At 39.9% G+C, this 21,903-nt stretch overlaps 1 protein-coding gene across 5 annotated transcripts in view; it reads right to left on the reverse strand.

Annotated features, from left to right (window-relative positions):
* Positions 1-21,903, reverse strand: part of LOC130172254 (RNA-binding motif, single-stranded-interacting protein 3-like) — a 167,000-nt gene that overhangs the window by 51,046 nt on the left and 94,051 nt on the right. For all 5 annotated transcript variants that reach the window (XM_056380832.1, XM_056380831.1, XM_056380833.1 and 2 more), the window contains 2 exons: positions 21,118-21,176; positions 12,894-12,985 (listed from right to left, as the gene is read on the reverse strand). In XM_056380832.1, coding sequence (XP_056236807.1) covers positions 12,894-12,985; positions 21,118-21,176 — 151 coding nt within the window. The remainder of the gene's footprint in view (positions 1-12,893; positions 12,986-21,117; positions 21,177-21,903) is intronic.

The following is a 21,903-nucleotide window of genomic DNA, read 5'->3' on the forward strand; positions in this document are numbered from 1 at the left end:
TTCATCTCTGGTACGTGCACACACTCCCACATGGATGCACCACTGACTTCCACACACACGGTCTGGAACACACACATAGCCCCACACACATACACCGCCAAGAGGTTAAATAGACTCATCGCTGGAACGCCACTGAGAAAACAGCAGCCTAATTACCATCATATCCTCCACCAAGGACACCTCATGACAGCACACTCAAACTCACAGTCATCTATTCATTTTACCTGTACAAACCACATCCTCCCCTCTTACAAAGCCATTAGGCTCTAACAAGGGTTCTTAAACTCTTCCAGCCCAAACCGAGCGGGTTTAGTTTCCTCCCGAGACACAGCCTCGTTAAAGTGTCATCATATGAGCACCCACCACAACGCAGCCGGGCTTCTATTCTGGTTCCCAGCGGTGCCATAACCCCCAAAATTGTACTTCTATAGGATCTGATAACCAAGAACTCAACTAACCAGTCAACCAATTAATAACGACCTTATCTCTGATACACACAGTGCACACTCATTCATACAGTGCACACTCATTCATACACAGGCACGCATACAGACACATAAAGAGGACGGAAGCAGCAATTACATATGATTTATTAAAGCATGCATAAGAGCGTAGACGTGAGGACCTCAACACTTAACATTCATAGCAGAAGCCAGGAAGTTTTATCCACTTGCTGGACCGTGGCTGCTAATGTCCAATTTGCCCTCTCTGAACCAGAATATGAACGTTCCTGAAAAAAAGTCTGCCAGCAGATGTTAACTGGATATTCAAAGCTCTTGCCATAATTTCTCTTTTTCACATTGCTGAAACCTGAAGGTAAAACTGCAAAAGTAAATATTGTATAGAATTATTACTATTGTTTTTTTTATAAGAAATAAAGATTTAATTCCCTTGTCTTTTAGAGTGACTATTGCTACAAGCTATTAAGTCAAATTGAGTTAAAAGATATCTTATAATTCAGTTAAAGACGCACAAATTGTTTGGGTGCTATAAAATTAAATAAAATGAAAATAACTAATTATTTTTCATCTGCACTCAAGGGATTTAAGAAAAAAAAAAGAAGGAAAATATGAAAGACTGAACGGATACAGTCCAGTCCTGTGTCATGTAAATGAAATGAAATGATTTTATTATAAAGTTTAAATTAAACCTATACTGCTGACCAGGAGCTTAATTTGATTTGCACAAGGCAAAGGTTAATCACTTTGGTTTCATCAAATATCCTGGCCAGTGGTTAGCAGACACATTCATCAGCAAGAAACATAAAGTTGACATTTTTGTAATTATTTAGGAAACAAATTTTTGGGGCAAATATTATTACATCCAGAAATGATCGACCAAAAATGTAGTGATTTTTAGACTGATCATAACCTTCAGATTTTACAGTTAAACATCAGAGGCTGGTTTTTATTATAAACATTTTTTCATAATGTAACATTACTATGACTTTCTTCAGGGTAGCTGTTACAATAGTTGGCACTCCAATCTGTCTGGAAGTACTCAAATGGTCAGTTCAGCACATCACAAAAAAAAGTGCCAGGCAGATAACTGTCTATTCTTAGGTTTTGAGATGTCTGTTATGAAACACCGCTGCCACCCACCACATATGCAAGTGATGGAGTTTCCTTTGCACTGCTACTATCATTCAAAACAATGTCCTGGTTATTTAGAATAACCTTACTGTGCACAGTTTTCATTGGAACCGGTTCTTTGGTAAGTTTTGCGCGTGTGTACAATTTTGGTGGAGTAACTACATTATAGTAACTATAAACTATTTTCAAACATTTGCTGTTGAATTATAAATTATCTTCATTTTTAAGGAGTTCACCTGTTTTTCTGCAGAGATGTACACATGCATGCAAATCTTTGAGTAAATGTTACACGGAGCAGCAGGAATTGAAGGCGTCTCACTCAAGAGTCATCAAGATTTTCAGTGTGATCCTGTTTAGGTCTACAAAGACGAATGACCCTCAGGAACTCATAGGAGAAACGTTTCAAGAGGAAGAGTTGAAATGGGCATGTGTGAGTGAAAGAAAATGAAAGAAAGAAAAAAGAAGAAGAGGTATAGAGGTGAAGAGACGGACAGACGGGACCAGCAAGAGAAAAAGCCTCATTGGTTTTCAATGGGCATGTGCAGACTCAGACGTACTAAAAGGTTACAGCATTTGATTTGTGATATTCTACTCTGAAAGCTCTCGCTCTCTCTCTCTCACTCTCTCCGTCTGGAGGAGCAGTTTGGCTACTGCTGTCCACAAAGTTTGATCGATGGCTGAATTATGCCATCGGATTGTGAATCTAGCCGACTCTGCTGTCTGCCCAATGACAAACAACAAACATGCCTGGCCACCAATAACAATGAGAGATGTGAGGGCCCAGCAGCCAATCAGAAAACAGACTTAATAGTGTCCCCATAAAATAAGGACATTTCAGTCAGCCTCCCCTACCACCATTAATATACTTCATTCATATGTATTCCTCAGAGTGTGTGGAGTAAGATTTTAAATGCAGCGCCACCTTTTTTCTTCCTCAAACCCTCCTTTTCTTCTGGTCTTTTATTTTCCTCCTGTTCTTCCTCCTTCGCCTTGATCACTCCGCATTCCTCCCTCTCAGATTTCAGGCTGCCCACTCCATATTCACTCCATCTCTCTCTATCCTACCTCACTACAGCTCGGGCTTCCCACTCCCTCCCTCCATCAATCTCTCATATGCACCCTCCCTCGCTCCAGCAGCCCACTCAAAGGCTAATTCCACAGAGGGAGAGAATGTGAGGAGAGGTATTTTATAGTGTTTTCCAGTTATCTCTGTCCTTATAGAGCTGTTCTCAACCCAGCTCCATCAAACCGAGCACCACCCCCACTCTCTAGCTGCCTACTCCATTCGTCCTCTGTTCATGGCAATATTTCCCTCATTCCTCTTTGTTTTCCGTCCTCTCGGGGGTGATGCTGGGGGTGATACTAAATCTGAAGGGTTTCATTCCTAAATGAGGCATTCACCAGTTGAAAAACACCTTACTCTAACAAAATGGGGCCTGATATAAGCTGGAGACCCATTATCTCGTTTTCCTCTAAAATAATAGCATTTCAAATGTGATTGTTGTAGCCGATTGCTTCGTACTGTTGAAATATGAAGCAATAAAGATGTAATTCTTTTATTCACCATCAAATTAGATACATCATTTGTTTTGGAATCTATTATTAACTCACTCTGGGTGTGTTACTGCACATGTTTGGACAAACTTTACTTTAAATCTATTTTCACACACACACACACACACACACACACACACACACACACACACACACACACACACACACACACACACACACACACACACACACAAAGAACTAACATCAGCCTGGGGGAGAAATCAAACAAGACTACAGTTTATTATGTTGCCACCGCTTAGGCATGTGTTTCATTTGATTTAATTAATGGTAACTTAATAACAAACTGACTGTGTCAATATATGCACAGCACAATATTTTGTCTTTTAATGAACTGTATTGACAGTATGTAATTATATTTCATTTGTGTATGACCTCATATAATGACATCATGATCCATATGCTGGTTCTCAGCTGTTGTATTTACTCTGTAGAACAAAAGAATACATCTGATCCCAGTATTGACATGCTAAAAGAAAAGAAGGTTCATTACAGTATAACTCTTTATTAGTAACGAGTAACCGTAATGTAGCTGTTGTATCGTATGTCTTCATGACGCATCAAAAATATCTGAAAGTCTAAAACAAGTTTTCAAAGCTTTTCTCTGTGATTCAAAAATCCAGTTTTGGAGCTTTAGGGACATTTTCTCTCCGAGTGCAGACATCAAAACTTAACCACCACCCAGTTGTGTCTGTGCTGTTTCTGCACTCAGCCATCGTGCAGGGGGGCAGCCAGGGACGTTTTCATATATGTAAAAAAAAAAAAAAAGTCTCTTCTGCTAATCTGTGTAGACCAGTTGACTTAAAGATTCAAACATTAACAAACCCACGACAGCACATATTTTCCCAAACAGCAGGTTTTAGATTTTAGTCAGACCCGAAGACAAACGACTCAAAGAAAGTAAAACTTCATTAACATTACGGTATTCACAATGTCCTCTGTGTTCTTAATCGAGTCTCTCCATGCGACTGCTCTTTACTCGTGCATGAACCCCTTTTTCCTGTCTGCTCTGGCAAAATTCATCGTCTCAGAAAAGGCACGACTCCTGTTTGGAGCTCTAAAATGATCATTTTTAATAAACACATTGCATCAACTATTTATGAGCGGAGACCCCTTCAGATGCATGGCTCTTGGCTGCATATCACTTAAGCTACAATATGCTGCTCCAGGCTGGATACACACTGCAAGGTCTTTCAAACATTCAGCTGATATCCTACAAAATAGCAGACCACGGAAAGAGAGAAAAAGAACCACTGTACAATAAACACGGGTGGAACTTTCACTTAGTGTTTGTGAATTTGTGTAGGATGGCTAAATTGTAAATGAACCGTAAAAAATACTATAGGCCTCTTGTTACAGTTATTGTGGCATGGATAACAATCATGGTATTGGGCATATGATAAGTACTGTAATAAGCAGCGACAGAAGCACTTAAAGAAAGCAGTCTAAAAAGACTTGTTGGGAAATGTACCAGTGTTTCCTGGTGTCCTCTCTGAAACTATGTTGTTTCTCGTTCTGCAGTAAAGTTATACATCATTTGCCAGGAACAGAAACTGAATCAGATTATTTTGTGTTATGAAACGTGATATTTTGTTGTTGCTCTTTCGCAAAAACGGGTTTTAGCCGATAACTCATTAGATAAATACTCTCATGTTTGCACTCTTGGTGATCACACAATTACTTGCAGTCATTTATTAAGATTTCAGTTGTGGTTACAATATTCTTGCGCATGTGCAATCCCTTTCTTAATGGTATAGTACACAAGCTAATGCACAAAAATAAAGGTGTCACAAGAAATGATTATGATTATGAAGAGAAATATTTTCTCATCAGCAGCCAAGAGGCACATTAATCTCCCAAAAACCCATCTTCATCTTCATTTTCCCCTCCATCCCTCTGCCTCTCACACGTTCTTCCTCCCATCCACGTCCATCTCTTCCTTTTCTTTTTCTCACTTATCCACTTAACTCCTCCATCTCTCTCCCTACCATCTACCTCCGCACACACTGACACAAAAAGAAGACACACACAAACCCAGGGCCGGTAATGCAGGGTTAATAAGATTGGAGAGCAGCTGATGGTTGTGCACATTCAGGCCAGATTACATTTAATTCGATTGGGTTTCACTCACTAGGCTCCCTCCCACTCCCCTCTTCTCTCTCCCTTTCTTTCCTCCTTCTCCTCTTTGTCCTCCTCCTGCTTTTGTTGGACCAGAGGTGGTCCGGCCTCACAAAAAGACACAGGTTCGCACAGAGGGATACAACATGTGCACACACATATACATTCAGCTTTCATTTTGGAGCTCGCCATGAACGCACACACACGCACACACACACACACACACACACACACACACACACACACACACACACACACACACGTCCCTGGCCACTCTACTGTCCTTTCTTTTGTTTTTTTGGCAAGTGCAGCGTGTCAATGCAGGATTCGTGGACACAAGGAGAAGCATAGAAAATAGAGAACAAAGAAAAAGGACACACAGGCCCTCATCACATACCTGTGCAAAGTAAATTACACAAGCTGTGCTCTGTGACTCAACACTAAATAAGCTAAAGCAGAAGCTAAACATACTTTAAAAATAGTATTTCTATAAGTGAAACAAGAGATATTATTAACAGATTGTCCTGTCTTCAGTGTAAAAAAGGGAGTTTAAGGGCGAGGATAACTTAAAGACAGACACAAAGATGGAAAGTGAGAACACACACACACACACACACACACACACACACACACACACACACACACACACACACACACACACACACACACACACACACACACACACACACACACCCTGGCCACTCTGCTGTCCTCCACTTTTATGTGATTCATTATCTGTATTTTACAATGTCAACTTTGCCTTGAACCAGACACAAGGATGGAGCTCTTGAGGAAAAAAAAGGACATTATAATTCATCAAATGTCTAATCAAAAATTGATTGTTAAAGATATATATATATATATATATATATATATATATATATATATGTATAAATAAAAGTATGTGTATGCTGGAGTACTATAAAATAATGTTGCAAAAAAGGAAATCCCAAGAAATTGTCTATGACAGGACAGTCGGACAACATAATTGCAGATCTCAGGTCCTGCTGTTGTAGCCCGTACACCTCAAGGTTGGACGTTTTGTGAATTCTGAGATGCTCTTCTGCTCACCACAGTGGTAAAGACTGCTTACCTGAGTTACTGTGGCCTTTGTCTCAGCTCCAACCAGTCAGGTCCTTCTCCTCTGACCTCTCTCATCAACAAGGGGTTTCTGTCTGTTCAACTGCTGCTCACCGGATGTTTTTTGTTTCGTGCACCATTCTGAGAAAAGTCTAGACACTGTTGAGATCACCTTTTTTCCCCAATTCTGATGTTTGATGTGAACATTAAATGAAGCTCCTGACATGTATCTGCACAATTTTACGCACTGAACTGCTGACACGTGATTGGCTGATAGGATAATTTGCGTGAATAATCAGGTGTTCCTAATAAAGTGTATAACTGCAGTGTTTGTTTTGATTCGTCTCATTTGTGATTTGAGCAGCCCCGACATTACTCCATGACTATGTGTGTTAATCTTTGCTGTGATCTCAATCACAGGGTAACATACAAACTGCTGAGGTTTGCCATCACCACATCTGGACCCATGAAAGAGAGACAGCTAATGCTAGCCAGACGTTCTCCTCCTCTCTTATAATGTGAGATAAACAACACAACACTGTGTTCTGAACTCAGTCGCTGAACATGGTTTCTTGCAGGAAGCGGGTGGTGGTTATATTCGCTTCACAAGAGCTTTAGCCATCATTGTTTTTACAAGACAAGACATTATAATACGCCCTCTGAGCAGCCCTACGTGTTCCGGGCAGAATGGAAGCTACAGTGAGTCGCTATCGGAAAGTGACAAGTTGTGCCAGGGCGAGCTGGTTAGTATGTTATCTTCGGTAGAAGAAAAGACGTGATATAGACAAGAGTTAACTTTGGAATTGCTTTCCACCGCTGTTGGCGAGTAAAGGAATGAAGTTTGATGCTGAACTAGCAACGTTTCTTCTAGACTGGTAAGCAAACAGGTGTTAATGCTAACACTGGCTATGCAGCAATAGCAAAACTTACAAATAGCTCCTTTAATAATGGTAAAATGACATGAACAAAAAAACACCTAGTGGGAATCAGAGCTTACCTTAGCAAGCTAGGCTAACTAGCTTTTACTTTCTGAGTGTACACATTAGAGGGTCAACATTTGTAATATATAAACTATAACATATATACAAATAACAACACAATAGAGGCACAACACGGAAGATGATAAAACACCCTAAAATGCTGTTTCCACAAACATGTCCAAATATTGGTTTATCCTCTTTTGAAAAACTGAAAGATTATTATTATTATATATTAGCAATAATCTTCTCATTCTCTATATAACACAGTGGTTGTGCTTTAAGTTTGAATATGTTGAGAGGGATATGAGACAAAACAGACCATACAGTAGAGGAAACATCATGGCAGCACGGAATATAAAGGCATATACTGTAAGTTGTCGCATTTTCAAATGAAGCTCGTTTGTCATAGACTAACAAATTTCACATTATATTCACGTTTGTGAAAGTATAGTGTGTTATATGTTGCAAACAGACAGAGGGGGAAAAAAAGAAGAATATATAAAAAACTAAAAGGAATTAAACATATGAATAACTGGGGTGAGGTGAAAAAGGAGGGTCACAGTTTCAGGAAAGAAAAGACGAGAGTGATAGACACTAAGGGTGAGAAAGAGAGCGATGCCTGCGCCTTCCTGTCTATGTGTTTTTTGTCTCCGTTCATCTTTTTTTATGTCTCTGTCTGCTCTGTTGTCCTCTTCTTCCCATCACTAACCTCAGCTGTCAGACACACACACGGAACATACAGGCATATACAGGCAGAGCACACACATGCACACAGGGGAGAATGCGAGCACACACCGGATGCATCAGTAAACGCAGTGAAGAGAACATCAAGCATCTGGCTTTTATCTGACACAAACACAAGACGAAAGAAAGAAAGAAAGAAAGTAAGAAAAAAAGAAAGAAAGAAAGAAAGAAAGAAAGAAAGAAAGATCACAACTCTAAGAGTTTAGTTTGATAAATGAGAGTCTTACAATAAAAGTTCCCTTTCTGTGTGTATGTGTATGTCCTCTCCCGCTTTTTCATCACACCAAGCCTTCCTCTCTCACCCACACAGACCCCCCTCCTTTCTCTCTCTCTCTCTTTCACTCTCTGTCCTCACTCAACCCTGTAACTAATGACTCTAGAGGAAGCAAACACACACCCACACACACAAATAAACACTCAAACACACATATAGAGGAGGAGGTGAGAAAAAACTGTACAGGAGAGAGGATGAGGAGGAAGAGGGGGGGGGTCAGATGAAAAGAAGAGAAGAGAAGAGAGGTAAAAAAAAAAAAAAGAGGCAGAGAAGGGGAGTTAAAGCCAGGAGGTGCCAAGGACAAAGTGGAGGGGAGAGGAAGAAAGGGAGAGAAGAAGGGAGGGAGGTGTGAAGTGTCACTGCCAGTGGTACCATCTCTCTAATTAGCATAGTGACCTTGGTCCTCTGTAACTGTTATTGTACACACAAACACACACACAGTGCCCAGTGCTCATATGCATATAATACAGTGTGTGTTTTGTGTTTGCATGGTAAAGTAGTGCCTGGTATGAATTTTAATGCACAATATTTTTCTAAATGTTTTTACTTAGGAAGATCGGTCTTTTGCAATGACAACATTTCACATACATTTCTCTCACACACACACACACACACACACGTCCCTGGCCACTCTGCTGTCCTTTCTGTTGTTTTTTGGCAAGTGCAGCGTGTCAATGCAGGATTCGTGGACACAAGGAGAAGCACAGAAAATAGAGAACAAAGAAAAAGGACACACAGGCCCTCATCACATACCTGTGCAAAGTAAATTACACAAGCTGTGCTCTGTGACTCAACACTAAATAAGCTAAAGCAGAAGCTAAACATACTTTAAAAATAGTATTTCTATAAGTGAAACAAGAGATATTATTAAAAGATTGTCCTGTCTTCAGTGTAAAAAAAGGGAGTTTAAGGGCGAGGATAACTTAAAGACAGACACAAAGATGGAAAGTGAGAATGACGCAGGGAGAGAGAGAGAGAGAAAAGCGAACTATGAGAGAGGAGAGCAGGCAAGAGAGAGGGGGAGTACAGCTGTAGCAGTAATCATCTTCCAGGTCAACAGTAATTACCAAGAAGACTGAGGAAGTGAGTGTAGGACACACAGTTTCTGCTCTCTTCACATCTTGGCTTGCTGTATTTTCTTTTTGTCTCATTTATTTTTCGCAACCAAAACATGCACCTATCACAAAGTGGATGTAGGATAAAAAGGTTTCTCACAGTGAGTACAATTATATACACACCAACAGTCTAATCTTGCCTCAGATGTGCTCCAATTAATTCACAGGTAATGTCAGGAAGTTGCTCTAATAATGTTAAACTGTGAGGTTGAATGTTCAGACTTACACTATGAGATATACAGCTGCTTCCTACTCTCCTACTGGCGTTTTAAGCTATTTTAACCTTCTTGCCCTGAGTTTAGCCTCTCAGGCAGCACATACCACCCACATCCCTCACTTGATGCACAACACAGTCAAGTATACAACTTGTGTTTCTATTGAACTTGAACTTTATTGACTGTGTTAACATGCTTTCCACTGTCTCACCTTAAACACCGACTCAACAGAAATGTTTTCACACCCGTTTCTCACTCTAATCACACTAAAATTTTAGTGAAGCCTTTTAATGAGTTGTGTCTCTCAATTTTAACTCTTATTGTTAATGCTGCTCTGTGAACGATAGGTGATATTCGTGTTTTTAAAATGTGAATGTAGAGAACAGGAAAGATTGTGGAAAGGTCACAGGCTCCATGTCCACTATATCCACCTGATGGAGTTACAGTGTTCAGTGAAAGTTCATCTGAAACCACTGATAAAACTGTCTCCAATGTTTTGTCTGCTATTCATTACTTCATAGATGTATTTATTACTTTGTCAGTAAGGTTAAGGACATAGTATCTCCTGTCAAAACCAGCACACAGTCCATCAGATATGAACCTCAACAGTGTCTTTTCTTTTTGTTAAAATATATGTAGACTTCACTAGCGTTTGATAATTAATCATAAGATTTAATCATTCACAAAGCCACCTTTAGTTTGCTATGAAACATACAGTTTTACAAGGCAGTAGATGAAGGTTTTGTGTATTTTTCTGTGGTGGTACCATTTAACATGGTTTGTGGGATTCCTGGCAACCCAAGGTAACTTTAGACAGACTGCATGTGTTTACCTTCATATTTTTTTATATAATGTGCAATATATGCTGCAAATATACCAAAGCTATGTGAGTTTTAGCATTTTGATAGAGGTAAGACAAATGTATTGAAGGCATTACTTTTAAGCAGCATCATAAAACATTTTCTGACCCTGCATGTCATTCATATCATCATATTAATACCATGTCTGGTTCATTTGATTTCACGTCAATATTTCCCAAGGTTATGTCCAATGTTTTTGGATATTTAAAGTTAAAGGGGCTATTTGTAAGTGGTGCTACTGCTACATAGCTAACGTTAGCACTAACAGCTGTTCCTTTACAGTCTAGAAGAAATATTTCAAATTCAACATCAGACTTCATTCCTTTCCTGGCCAGGAGCTGTCTCCCACAGTGGAGAGCAACCCTCTTATTTTGTTTCTCTATCGTGTCTCATCGCTTCCCAATACCGAGTCAGTGTAGCGTCCAGTCTGTCCTGAAGCAGTAACACTGCTCAGAGGGCATATTATGTATTGTACTCTTGTATTATAAATGCAATAATGGCTGAAGCTCTTGGAAAGGCCGGTAAGTAAACAGCTGTTCTTGCTAACATTGGCTATGTAGCAATAGGAAAACTTACAAGTAACTCCTTCAAGTACATTTTGTGCTTTGCTGAATTTATCTTTATAGATTAGATCCCAAGAACACACTCACAGTGTTTGGCCCAGCATTTCAGACCAGCACAGGCTCAGTGGTGATGTTCAATGTGAGATCAGTATAGTGTTATACAAACCTGCGCTCCCTAAAAAAATAACCAATAATCTCCTTTCTTGAATGTCTCATCTCTCTTTCACAAAAGCTAATCACCTCCTTTTTTTCCTCTCTACTTCCTCCTCCCTGCTCTCTTTGGAGGTAAAGCTTTCAACTCTCGAGCAGATAAGAACAAGAACAAAGGTTTCTGTCCCAGCTAACCTACAAACATCAGTGTACTCTGAGAGAGATGTAAGGACTAGCGTGGCTTGAGTTTTCACTTTGACAAATTTGTCTCTGTCAGTCTAATTGGTACTGAATGCATTAAAACCAAGATTTTGTCAAACCCCAATTAAGCTGCTCATCTTACAAAATGTTAAAGGCTCGAGCTGGAAATCCAACATCAGTGAAACTGACTTTCTCATTGCACCCTGATTCAGGAAAGTTAGCCAGGACATCAGCAGCTCTGTGCATAATTAGTTCATGAAACAGTAAGAAGGCTGTGTAATTTCATTTGGAATTGACTCCTTGCCCTCTATTCCATCCCTCCGGAAAACTCAATCTCCAAGGAGTTGAGGGTTCTCCTCTCTTTAATAACAGCTAAACACATCAACACTGCTTTTCCAAATGCCCCCCCAAGCCGTTACGAACAAAATAAGAGATGGAAGTCTAATGAAAAGAGGTTTAATAGAAGAGCGAGGCAAAGGTGGCTCAAAGGCTTGCTGCTGTTTAATTCAATGGGATGCTCCTGATGCCTGAAGACTGGCCCATTTTAATTGCACTCCTCTCTCATTTATAAAAGGAAGCATGCAGCGATACAGCCTTAATGAATCTGAAAGCAATGCAGGCTATTCAGTGTCTTTCTGTCACATGTATAGAAGTATAATGTGATTGTGCTGGTTAAGCCCACATGTTTTGGTACAACATTGTTGTCCACGACTGCCAGCTACACACACATGGGCAGCAGAGTAACCTGTATGCTTTCTTTGAGAGAAAAGACACACTGGAGTATGGGCTACTCTACAATGATGTGATTCATGTTCATGTTGCGCTCTCTGTCCTTCACACACAACTTAATGCGCGCACACACACACACACACACACACACACACACACCACACACACACACACACACACACACACACACACACACAGACTTCTACAACTACAAACATAAATTATTATTGCCTTTTGAGGAGAAAAAAAAGAAATGGAGAATATAAATAGAGAAATTGGAGAACAAATACAAGAGAAATAAGGGAAATAAAGACCAAAAAAAGAGTATAGGGGGAGGAGGTCGGTGCAGCTGTCTTAATCATCTGCCCCATCCTGTCTCCCATCTTTTCAAGGATTTGATCAATAATCTCATCACTGACTAAATCCAAGCTGCAACTATCGGTCTCACATCAGTCAATGTAACAGAATAAGTGATATACAGCAAATCCAGTTACTATCAACATCACTCATCAACCATATACAGTAGTGTCAACTATCATCAACACCTTTACCATCATCACCTCCAACACCACCAGCTTCAGTCCAGGATTTACAGACAGTAACTGCACCTACCTGGAGTTTACGGCATCGCAAGAAAGCCAGAGATCTCAGTAAAAACAAGTAGAGCAGACTAGAGAGTGAAGGGCGGGGTGAAGCTTACCTTCGCCATCTGTGCCTGGACTCCACTGGCTTTGAGCGAGGCCACAGCCTTCTGGGCTGCTGCAGGGCTGTCAAAGTCCACGAAACCATAGCCTGTAAACACACATGACAGTGGTAACACAGAGGTAAGGAGGAGCAGAGTCAGGATAAAAGGATAAAAAGATACAAAATAAAAGGAATATCAGTTGATGTTGGTCTTAATACCACCGAGTTAAACCAGTCAGTGTTCATTTCTGTCAGAAATACAAGCCTATGTCTTGTTTTCAGTACTGCATTACTCAAGTCAGGTCATGTATTTAATGAAAGCTGCAGGTTCCTCCATTAAATGTGTTGTAGCACAGAGCATCAACAGTAATGAACAGTTACTCTTGCTTATGATCCAAAAGATCTCCTAATGTCTGCACAAGCTCTTTATTACAGCTCTTTGCACTAGAATTATGACCATGTTTTCTAATGACTCCAGTGTCTCTCACTGTAGGCTATTTCATAATGGTGCTGCTCCATCGCAAACTGTAGATGTACATATATCCTATACCATGTGTATAGTAACTGTATGCTGAATGAATTCTTCGTTTACGTGTCAAATCTACTGCATTCCTATTGTTTGACATTTAGTACCCCACTGCCTTACATATGAGCTCATTTTGTCCCTACACTACTCTAAATCTGTCATTACACTTGGTGCTTCTACAGTAGTGGTCAATGCTGTATGGCTCGGCACCAGTAACAGCCTGAGAAGTTCTCTGCATTTAATGCAGCGATTAAAGTCATTCAGGGTCTGGTTTAAAGAAATAAAGATGCACAGAAAATGTAACCCAGTCGATTTTATCTACTGCATCATTTTGTGTGCGTGTGTGTGTGCGTCTATGTGGACAGTTTATCAGTCAAATTGTCAGTGCTCTGGGGATCTAGTTTGGGCCCTACAGGAAGCACCGAAGGACAAAAGATCTGAACAAACACATATCAATCTCTGCTTTCAGAAATACGCCCTGTTTTACTGGGTCACATGGGTGTGGCTGGAAAGAGATGTCAAAGAGGCAAAAAGAAAAAAGAAAAGAAGACACAGCCAGTCTGCTGCGTGAATGACAGTTCACATTGCAAAGGTGTGTGGTATTTGTGAACAAAACCAAGAGACTGTTGCTAGAATAGTTCTGACAGTATTTGCGTGTGTATAAGAGAGACTAATAAAAGAGAGATATTGACACGCATGAGTTAAGCCGGAGAGAGAGAGAGAGAGAGAGAGAGAGAGAGAGAGAGAGAGAGAGAAATGTTTGGAAAGCACAGCGGCTTTGGAATTCCAGCTGTAGTTTTGAGTGGGCTGCATGTTAACACAATTAAATGATCCACATTTCAAAAGCCTCACTCATCACAATCCTAAATGTAAACACGTTCACAATGTGGGAATATACTTCCTCTCTCTCTCTCTCTCTCTCTCTCTCTCTCTCTCATTCCTAACATCTGTTCTTGTCTGTCTGTCTTTTCCAGGATTTGGAGCCGTGCTCAGTTTTGCTGATAGGCAGATGATTTTCTTATTGTTCAAAGGCAGCAAGCTGCTCTCCCAGCAAGATCTGCACCGCACACACAAATATTTATACTGCTGCTAATGAGAAACCCATAATTTAGCCAAAATAGGGTAACGCAAACACACGTGCAAGTACTGTATATCCCGTACACATATACTGTGCATACATTAGTGACTGTGACAAACTGCATCCATGCACGCACACACACACATGCACACACACGCGCACACAAACACACAAACAATCGCGCACACCACATACACGAGCATTTGCTGTTTTTTTTGTCTTTGTCTTAATCTATATTTACCTAATTAGGTCCACACCAAAACAGTTGAACTAATTGAGAATGCACACACAGTAATCATCAGTCGCCTGCCAAGATGCTCTCATTTTATTCCAAAAAATGTTTTTAAAAATTCCCCATCTCTCATATTTCACACTTCAACTAATGGGTGTTTGTTTAACCATGGCCTGTCCATGTAATTAGTGAGAAAATAAAGCCTGAAACATGGCTCACAATGGATAATTCAATCAGCAGTAGAACAAAACAGTGGTCTTTTGTTTGATGGCAGCAGCTACGACATGTATCAGTGGTGCACATGGAGAACGACTGCATTTATAAAGCTGGTGCTTTAAGGACAAATAAATGTAGCTACATGAAAATAATGAGCTGCACGAGCTGTCTGTGTGCCAACTATATAAGTTACTCATGTGACAAAGCTTTATTAGAGATAAACATATTTCAGCTCAGTAGATAGAGATTTGTCAGCCTCCACACTAAACAGCAGCTGTGACACTGACTCATTTAGAGTACTTCATTTGTTGAGTGGTTTATTTAACCATTTTCATTTCCTCCTGTGTAATAATTAAGTATGAAATTCATTATGAATTATTATATTTCTGTGATATGAGGGCAGCAGGGGGTTCCATGATACAGTAGGTCTGCATAAAAATTTGAATTTTACCCACCATTAGTAACCTGTGGCCTTACGTAATTGTCAATTTTCAATTATTTGGAGCCATCCAGGATGTAAAAATGAATGGAGAAAAAAACAAATACTAAAATATAATAATATAATAATAAAATTTTGTCAAAGAGACAGAATAACGCTGGAAAACATGAAACACTGGAACATTTAAAGCCCTGTATAACATTTGTATAACAAAAGTATCTGGTGACCATAACATGATTTTATCCAAATGAATCATAATTTTTCCGAGTAGCAATACAAGCACGTGGAATATTCATAACACACATCGGCAACACCTCACTGAATGTGGGGGTAACTCTGGCACTAATAGTAAATTCTCTTACCCACGGCACTAAGGTATAATGGGCCGATTGTGCTTGTTTACAATTAAACCAAAGGCTTAAGACTTTAATCTGTAGTGTAACCAGGAGACACTTCTTGGAGCTGCTTTGCTTACAGTGATTTACACATAAACCATGAAGGCTCATATGAAAATGTGTCCGTAGTATTACTGTGCCAGAAAACTAAGTCCATGTCCCAGGGGCCTTGTATATGCTCTCTAAATAAATGATTGAGTTGTTGTAGACATTGGCATGTAATCTATCTTTGCGCTGCACATTTTAGTGCGTCCTCACATCTAAATACGTTCGAGTGCTGGCTTGGGGAATGATACATATCATACCTATCGCCAGACACCGTTCATCTTTCTATAGGCATGAATGATAGGCATATTTTTTCTCCACACATTCCTCTCCATGACTAGTTTGGTGTGACAGAACGTCAGCCTTGAACAGTATGTGCCATTTGCTTTACTCTATTCATCACTCACGGCAAGATCTGTGAATCCTGAAAATGTATTTGCCCCTCTTTTCAGGGAGGTCAGAGGTCAAGTATCAGCAACAGAACACACCCCAGAAGCCGGTAGGCATTCATTGTTTTGCTCAAGGACACTTCAGCTGGGTGGAAGCCTGCTGAGTCTGTGAGCAGATGCCTGCCTTCCAAGCTGATAGACACTAAAGCCAAATTACTCCACTGATATTTCTACCCAATATGTAACTTGTACATTTTCAAATAACCAATACACTAAAACCCACCCTCTTTCATCCAGTGAAAACTCTCATCTCATGTGGATGTAAATGATAGCTCTTCTGATATGGATATTTCCAGAGAACGGAAGAATGAAAATAATATCTCTGAATTATATAATCCTCCTCATGTGTGCCCTGTCCCTCCCATCTGTGGACTCATGATGACACAGAGATGAAAATCCATCTTGCTCAGTCAGGCCTGGCAAATATTCCACTTGTGAATGAAAAAAAAACATTTTATTACGAAGAGCAAACACACGTGAATACACATGCATATGCGCTCACAGACACAGATGGAAGCGCAGATGAACACACACACACACACACACACACACACACACACATCCCAAGCTTCCATCTAATCTCCTGAGCTCCCAGGGTTCCTGGCCTTGGGCCATTAGAATGGGCTAACCGAGTACAGAGGGAACAGGAGAGAGACGGAGCAAAGGAGGAATGGGAGGAGGGGCAATGAGTTGGGGGGGGGGGGGGGGGGCTGAGAGACTGGCAGGCAGAGAGAGAGAGAGAGAGAGAGAGAGAGAGAGAGAGAGAGAGAGAGAGAGAGAGTAAGAATGAGATGAGCAACAGGAGAGGGAGAGAGGCGGATAGCAGGCAGGAGACATGGAGACAGTGAGAGGGAGGGCGCTTGTCTTTGGGAAATGGAAATCCTTTACAATCTAAAGTGGTTTCCTCTCCCTTCCTTCCTCCATCCTGTTCTCCGTGCCCTCTCCCTCCCCCAGAGCTCCCACACTGCTAACTAGAAAACTGTCAGTGTATTTAACATTGAGCCGCTACTGGCTACAAAGCTGAGGACTTTACAAAGGAAATCTTTATATTATTTTAGAGGATAAAGCAAAAGTTTTGCTTTCTTTGTTCACTGAAAAGACAGTTCAATGGTAATTCTCAGGGTAATGTTTTAATGTATCTATGCACCAAACATTCACATATTTACATATTGTTCCAGAGAGAAACATCAACGTTTCAGGGACAAAGAAGCGAAGAAGCCCTGCAGACTGCAAAGGAAGATGATTTTATTTATTTACCTGTCTCTTTGTCTAGATCTCTCACGCTATCTACCTCCCTCTCTGCAAAATCTTCCTGAAAACAAGAGGCTGTCTGCTAAATCATCAGTTTCAAAGGGTCCCCTTCCTTTTCTGTCAGCCCCAGGTTATTTTTACCCCCTCCCTTCACCTCCCTGGGCCTCCTCCCATCCATCCCTCCCTTTCCAAGAGAACTCTCTGTGCCAATTTGTACTCTCTTAGTCACGCTAAGCACTTATCTTGTCCCAACTGAATGCCTCTGCAATCAAACCAACACTTATCCGGTTGTAAGGCATTCTAATGGCCGACCGATAATGAAACTCTTTCATTGTGAGTTAACAACTGGCTAAGAGATGTATGAAGTCTACATTACAAGCAGTGAAACTGTTGATGGAGGGCACGCCCCAAAACAAACCCTATGTGTCCATGGCTGCAGCTGCTGCATTCTGGGTATTTTGTGCATTAAACAATAAGCGTAAATCGATAGCTGGATGTATGGGTTTGCATTTTGAAACACTCACTCTAATGTTTAGTATTCATAAAGGCCTTGTCTGGAACTTAGTGCCAGATGTGGTGCCCAAAATACCCCTACTATTCACTTGCAATCACACACACATCATGTTGTCAAACACACACCTAGTGAAGGCTCATTGCTTTCACAATAAAACACTGTTTTTAAAGGAGCAGATTGTTTTAAATGCTTTTCACCTGGATTTTATGTCTCTGTCTGCAATTATTCTGGCAAGAGAAAGGCAAGTGACAAATTGGAGCAAGGACAAATGAAAGAAAAAAACAATTAAAAGACAATAATCAGTTAAATTATGGTGTGTTTCAGCTGCAAATGGCAATTTTACAAGTCTTTTAGTTTTTTTGTATTGTTTACTTATTTACTATTTTATTACAATCGGATTTTCACACATTTGCTAAATAATATAATAATAATAATAAACACCCGTGAATTCACAGCTTTTATGGAAAATAATGAGCCCCACTCCCTGTACACTCTTACCTTATTGCTACTATACACATACTTTTGAAGTCACTGTTCTCTTTTGTCTTAAGGGCACACCACCCCGGGGTGCAGCTGCCTCTCTAACTCTTTTACCTTTTGTTCTTGTGTATCTTTAGCTAATTTGTATTTGACTCTTTGCTTTTATGAACATGTGATTTATGTGTGCACATACTACAGCTTATTCTTCATACACCATCACAGGTGATTGTTCAAGCAACAAATTCAAACTTTTGCTCGGTATTGATTCTTAGTTTGCCCACGTTAACCCACAAAATGTGACTGAATGTGATTAAACCGGGCTGTCGGCTTGCTGCTTAAGTCTGGAGCAATACATACTGCAGAGCGTGATGGCCTCTATCTGTTTAAATCACAGTCCGTCAGTCATGTCTTCTTTCATTGCATTATTAGTATTGGCATAGATTTTCATTCACTGAACTTTTTATCTGATCAGAAAGAGAGACAGGCAGTCCTGTTTGGGTGTCAGCATAAACAAACTTGTTTACTTTTCCGTGCGTATTGTCTGTACAGACATAAATTCAAAGCTGCACACATACAGAACATTGTACAATGGGACAGATGATAAAATTTACACCATACGGGCCCTTGCAGTTATACAAATACAGGAAGTATATTCTGGGATTATGGTGGATGTTGTTTTATATTTGTTTTATAGTCTCAGTGCTTACCAGCCACCTAGTCTGTAGCTCTTAGCCTCAAGCATAATCATCCCTAATATCCCTTCAATATTTGAAACAGGTCAAAAGTATATTGTTTCATTTTTAAAAAGTTTGTATTTGCCTCAAACCACCTAATGTTTTTAGAAAATTCACTAAAACACGACTAAATACAATAGTTTATTGGGGACTATTTTCAACTGCGGATTGATTTATTTGGTGTTTTGGGAGCAGGACAGTGTGTTTGGAACTGACTCAAAATAAACATCCGTGCCCATGTTGATTGTGACAAAGGAACATGTCAGTGCAACAGTGTGGCTCACTGATGTGTCAGGTCAATGGCACAAAGGAATTGGATCAGCAGAAAATACTTCTTACTAGAATCAGTTCAGTCTTTCCATGGGATTGTTGACCACAAAAATGTGGAATATGGCTTTAAATACACTTGAATGCTTGTTTTGGTTATGGTTGTGAGCACTAGATGTAAATTGCCTTTTCAGATGCAGTATGATCTTAAATAAAAGAAGGTATTATTTTCCATTTGTAAATCGTACTAAATAGATGTCTGAAGCCATAACTGGCAAACATAAAAGTCATGAACATGAGGCTGTACTGAAACAGGTTCTTAAACCTCAACTAACACAGATGATAAAATTTAATGAGTTAAGAAAATGGAAGAATAATTGATAATTATCACTGGGTTTACAGAATTTTCTACCTTCCCTTCAGCCATGCTGTAATGATGTCAGGATAGAGATTTCAATATGGTTTCAAAGCTCAAAGCTATATTTGATTATGTGATACCAAAGCAGGAAGTGGAATGATCAAGTTTATAAGATTTATACAACTGGCCAATTAGACAAGATCTACAACAATAATGAGTACAAGTACAACAGTTTTTAGTGGAGATTCACTGAAGTTTGGTTTCCCCATTTTAATGTTAAAGCAGGTAGGACTGTGCAATCATTTACTCCAAATATTTTATTCAAAGTAATCAGAGCAGATTAAGTAATTTACATCTCTGCCATCAGTATCAATCAGGCTGGCTTTTCCTTCACTCACACCATTGAGGTTGATATGCTGATTACAGGGCATTTGTGCTGTTTCCTAAAGCATGTCAGTGTACCTTTTGAGAGCAGGCCTGGCAGATGAGGAGCAATCATGCTGAACACATGTTCTTGAGCGGCTCTTCCCAAGCAGACGACTACAATCATATTGATTAGTGCTTTGTTCAGACCTCTCCAACAATCAAGCAGACTCTCATCACAAGACACTTGAGTGAGCCTCATTCACCACAGAGACTATTTGAAACACATTGTGGCTGTTGGATGGTGTTCTCCGTTTTGATTTGGCCAATGACAACAATGCCAACATCTTGCTTTCAAAAGCTGCTTAACTCTGAGTATCATTAGGGTACAATCCTGAAATCATCATTATAGAGAAGTAAAAAAAAAAAAATGACAGTACTCTAGCAGTGCATCATTTAAATAGATTAAAGGATGACATGGTCATTATGGAAGTCAGTACTGTTGTGCTGTATACAGTGTAAAAACACACAACCAATCCACATAGAAACACACAACTGTAATGCAAACACATGGACTGTGTGCAGCAGCAGTCGGTGGCTCACGCAAGTTGAAGTATTTTTACATCTGTTGACAGATATTTTAGCCCATTTTAAAAACCTTTGGGCATTGATTGATTGGAGATTCAAAAAAGTTAAAGAGGAAGGGATTTATAAAAACAGAACCACTCCCCATAGTGCAGTGATTGGTCTGCCTTTAAGCTGCCAAGTTCAATCAATTCTCAATTGATGTTTTCCAGACTCAGATCTCATATCAAAATCTGAGTTTGTTAAGTATAGGATTATTTTGCAAGGCTACACCACACACTGGATTAAGTCAGAGGATGCTCACTCACCTTTGCATTGATTGGTGTTCTTGTCCAGGATGGCCTTTGTTGACACAATCTTCCCATATCTGTAAAAAACAACAATGAAACACCCCGATTAAATGTTGAATGAATTATGCTTTTTTACTTTTTTAACATGTGGAGAATTATGGGATGTTCTTTGAGTTTGAAGCAAATGAGTTGTTAGCCATGCTAACGCCATGGCTCTAAGGTGGCAATGTTGGTCATTCAATTGGTTCACCACCTTAGCCTAAACTGAAATATCTCAACAATTAATGGATGGATTGCCATTTAATTTTTCATTAATGTTTCATGATCCCCTGACTTTTCATCCAGGTTCACATTCGTTCGAATTGTCTCAAGATCTATTGGGTGGATTGCAATGATTGCCTTTAGTACCGATATCACCAAATTTCAACTAAAGGTCTGTTTTGGGTTTGTTACTGAACGTCGCTGATTGGTCAGTTGTGCTAGGGTTTTCCTCAGCAGTGTTATACACCCAGCATTTTAAAAAACTTGGAACTGTAAACACATTGCTCTGTTTTTAGTTTGTGGCTTATAAAAATCAGGATGGAGCAGCCCAAGAGATTGGACTGACAACAAAGTTCAGGCTTTGTAGCAGACAGCATTATATATACGTACAAATGATGCACACTTTTGTTTCATTAGTGGCTGAATTTTCTTAATCTCCCTGAGGATTTGGCCTTGCTATGGAAACACAAACCACAATACGCTGGAGGAACTTTTACCTAGGAAATCTTTTGGATATTAGTTCTTGGGAAATTAAAGTCCCTG

The sequence above is a fragment of the Seriola aureovittata genome, chromosome 7 (assembly GCF_021018895.1).
Source record: "Seriola aureovittata isolate HTS-2021-v1 ecotype China chromosome 7, ASM2101889v1, whole genome shotgun sequence".
Lineage (NCBI taxonomy): Eukaryota > Metazoa > Chordata > Actinopteri > Carangiformes > Carangidae > Seriola > Seriola aureovittata.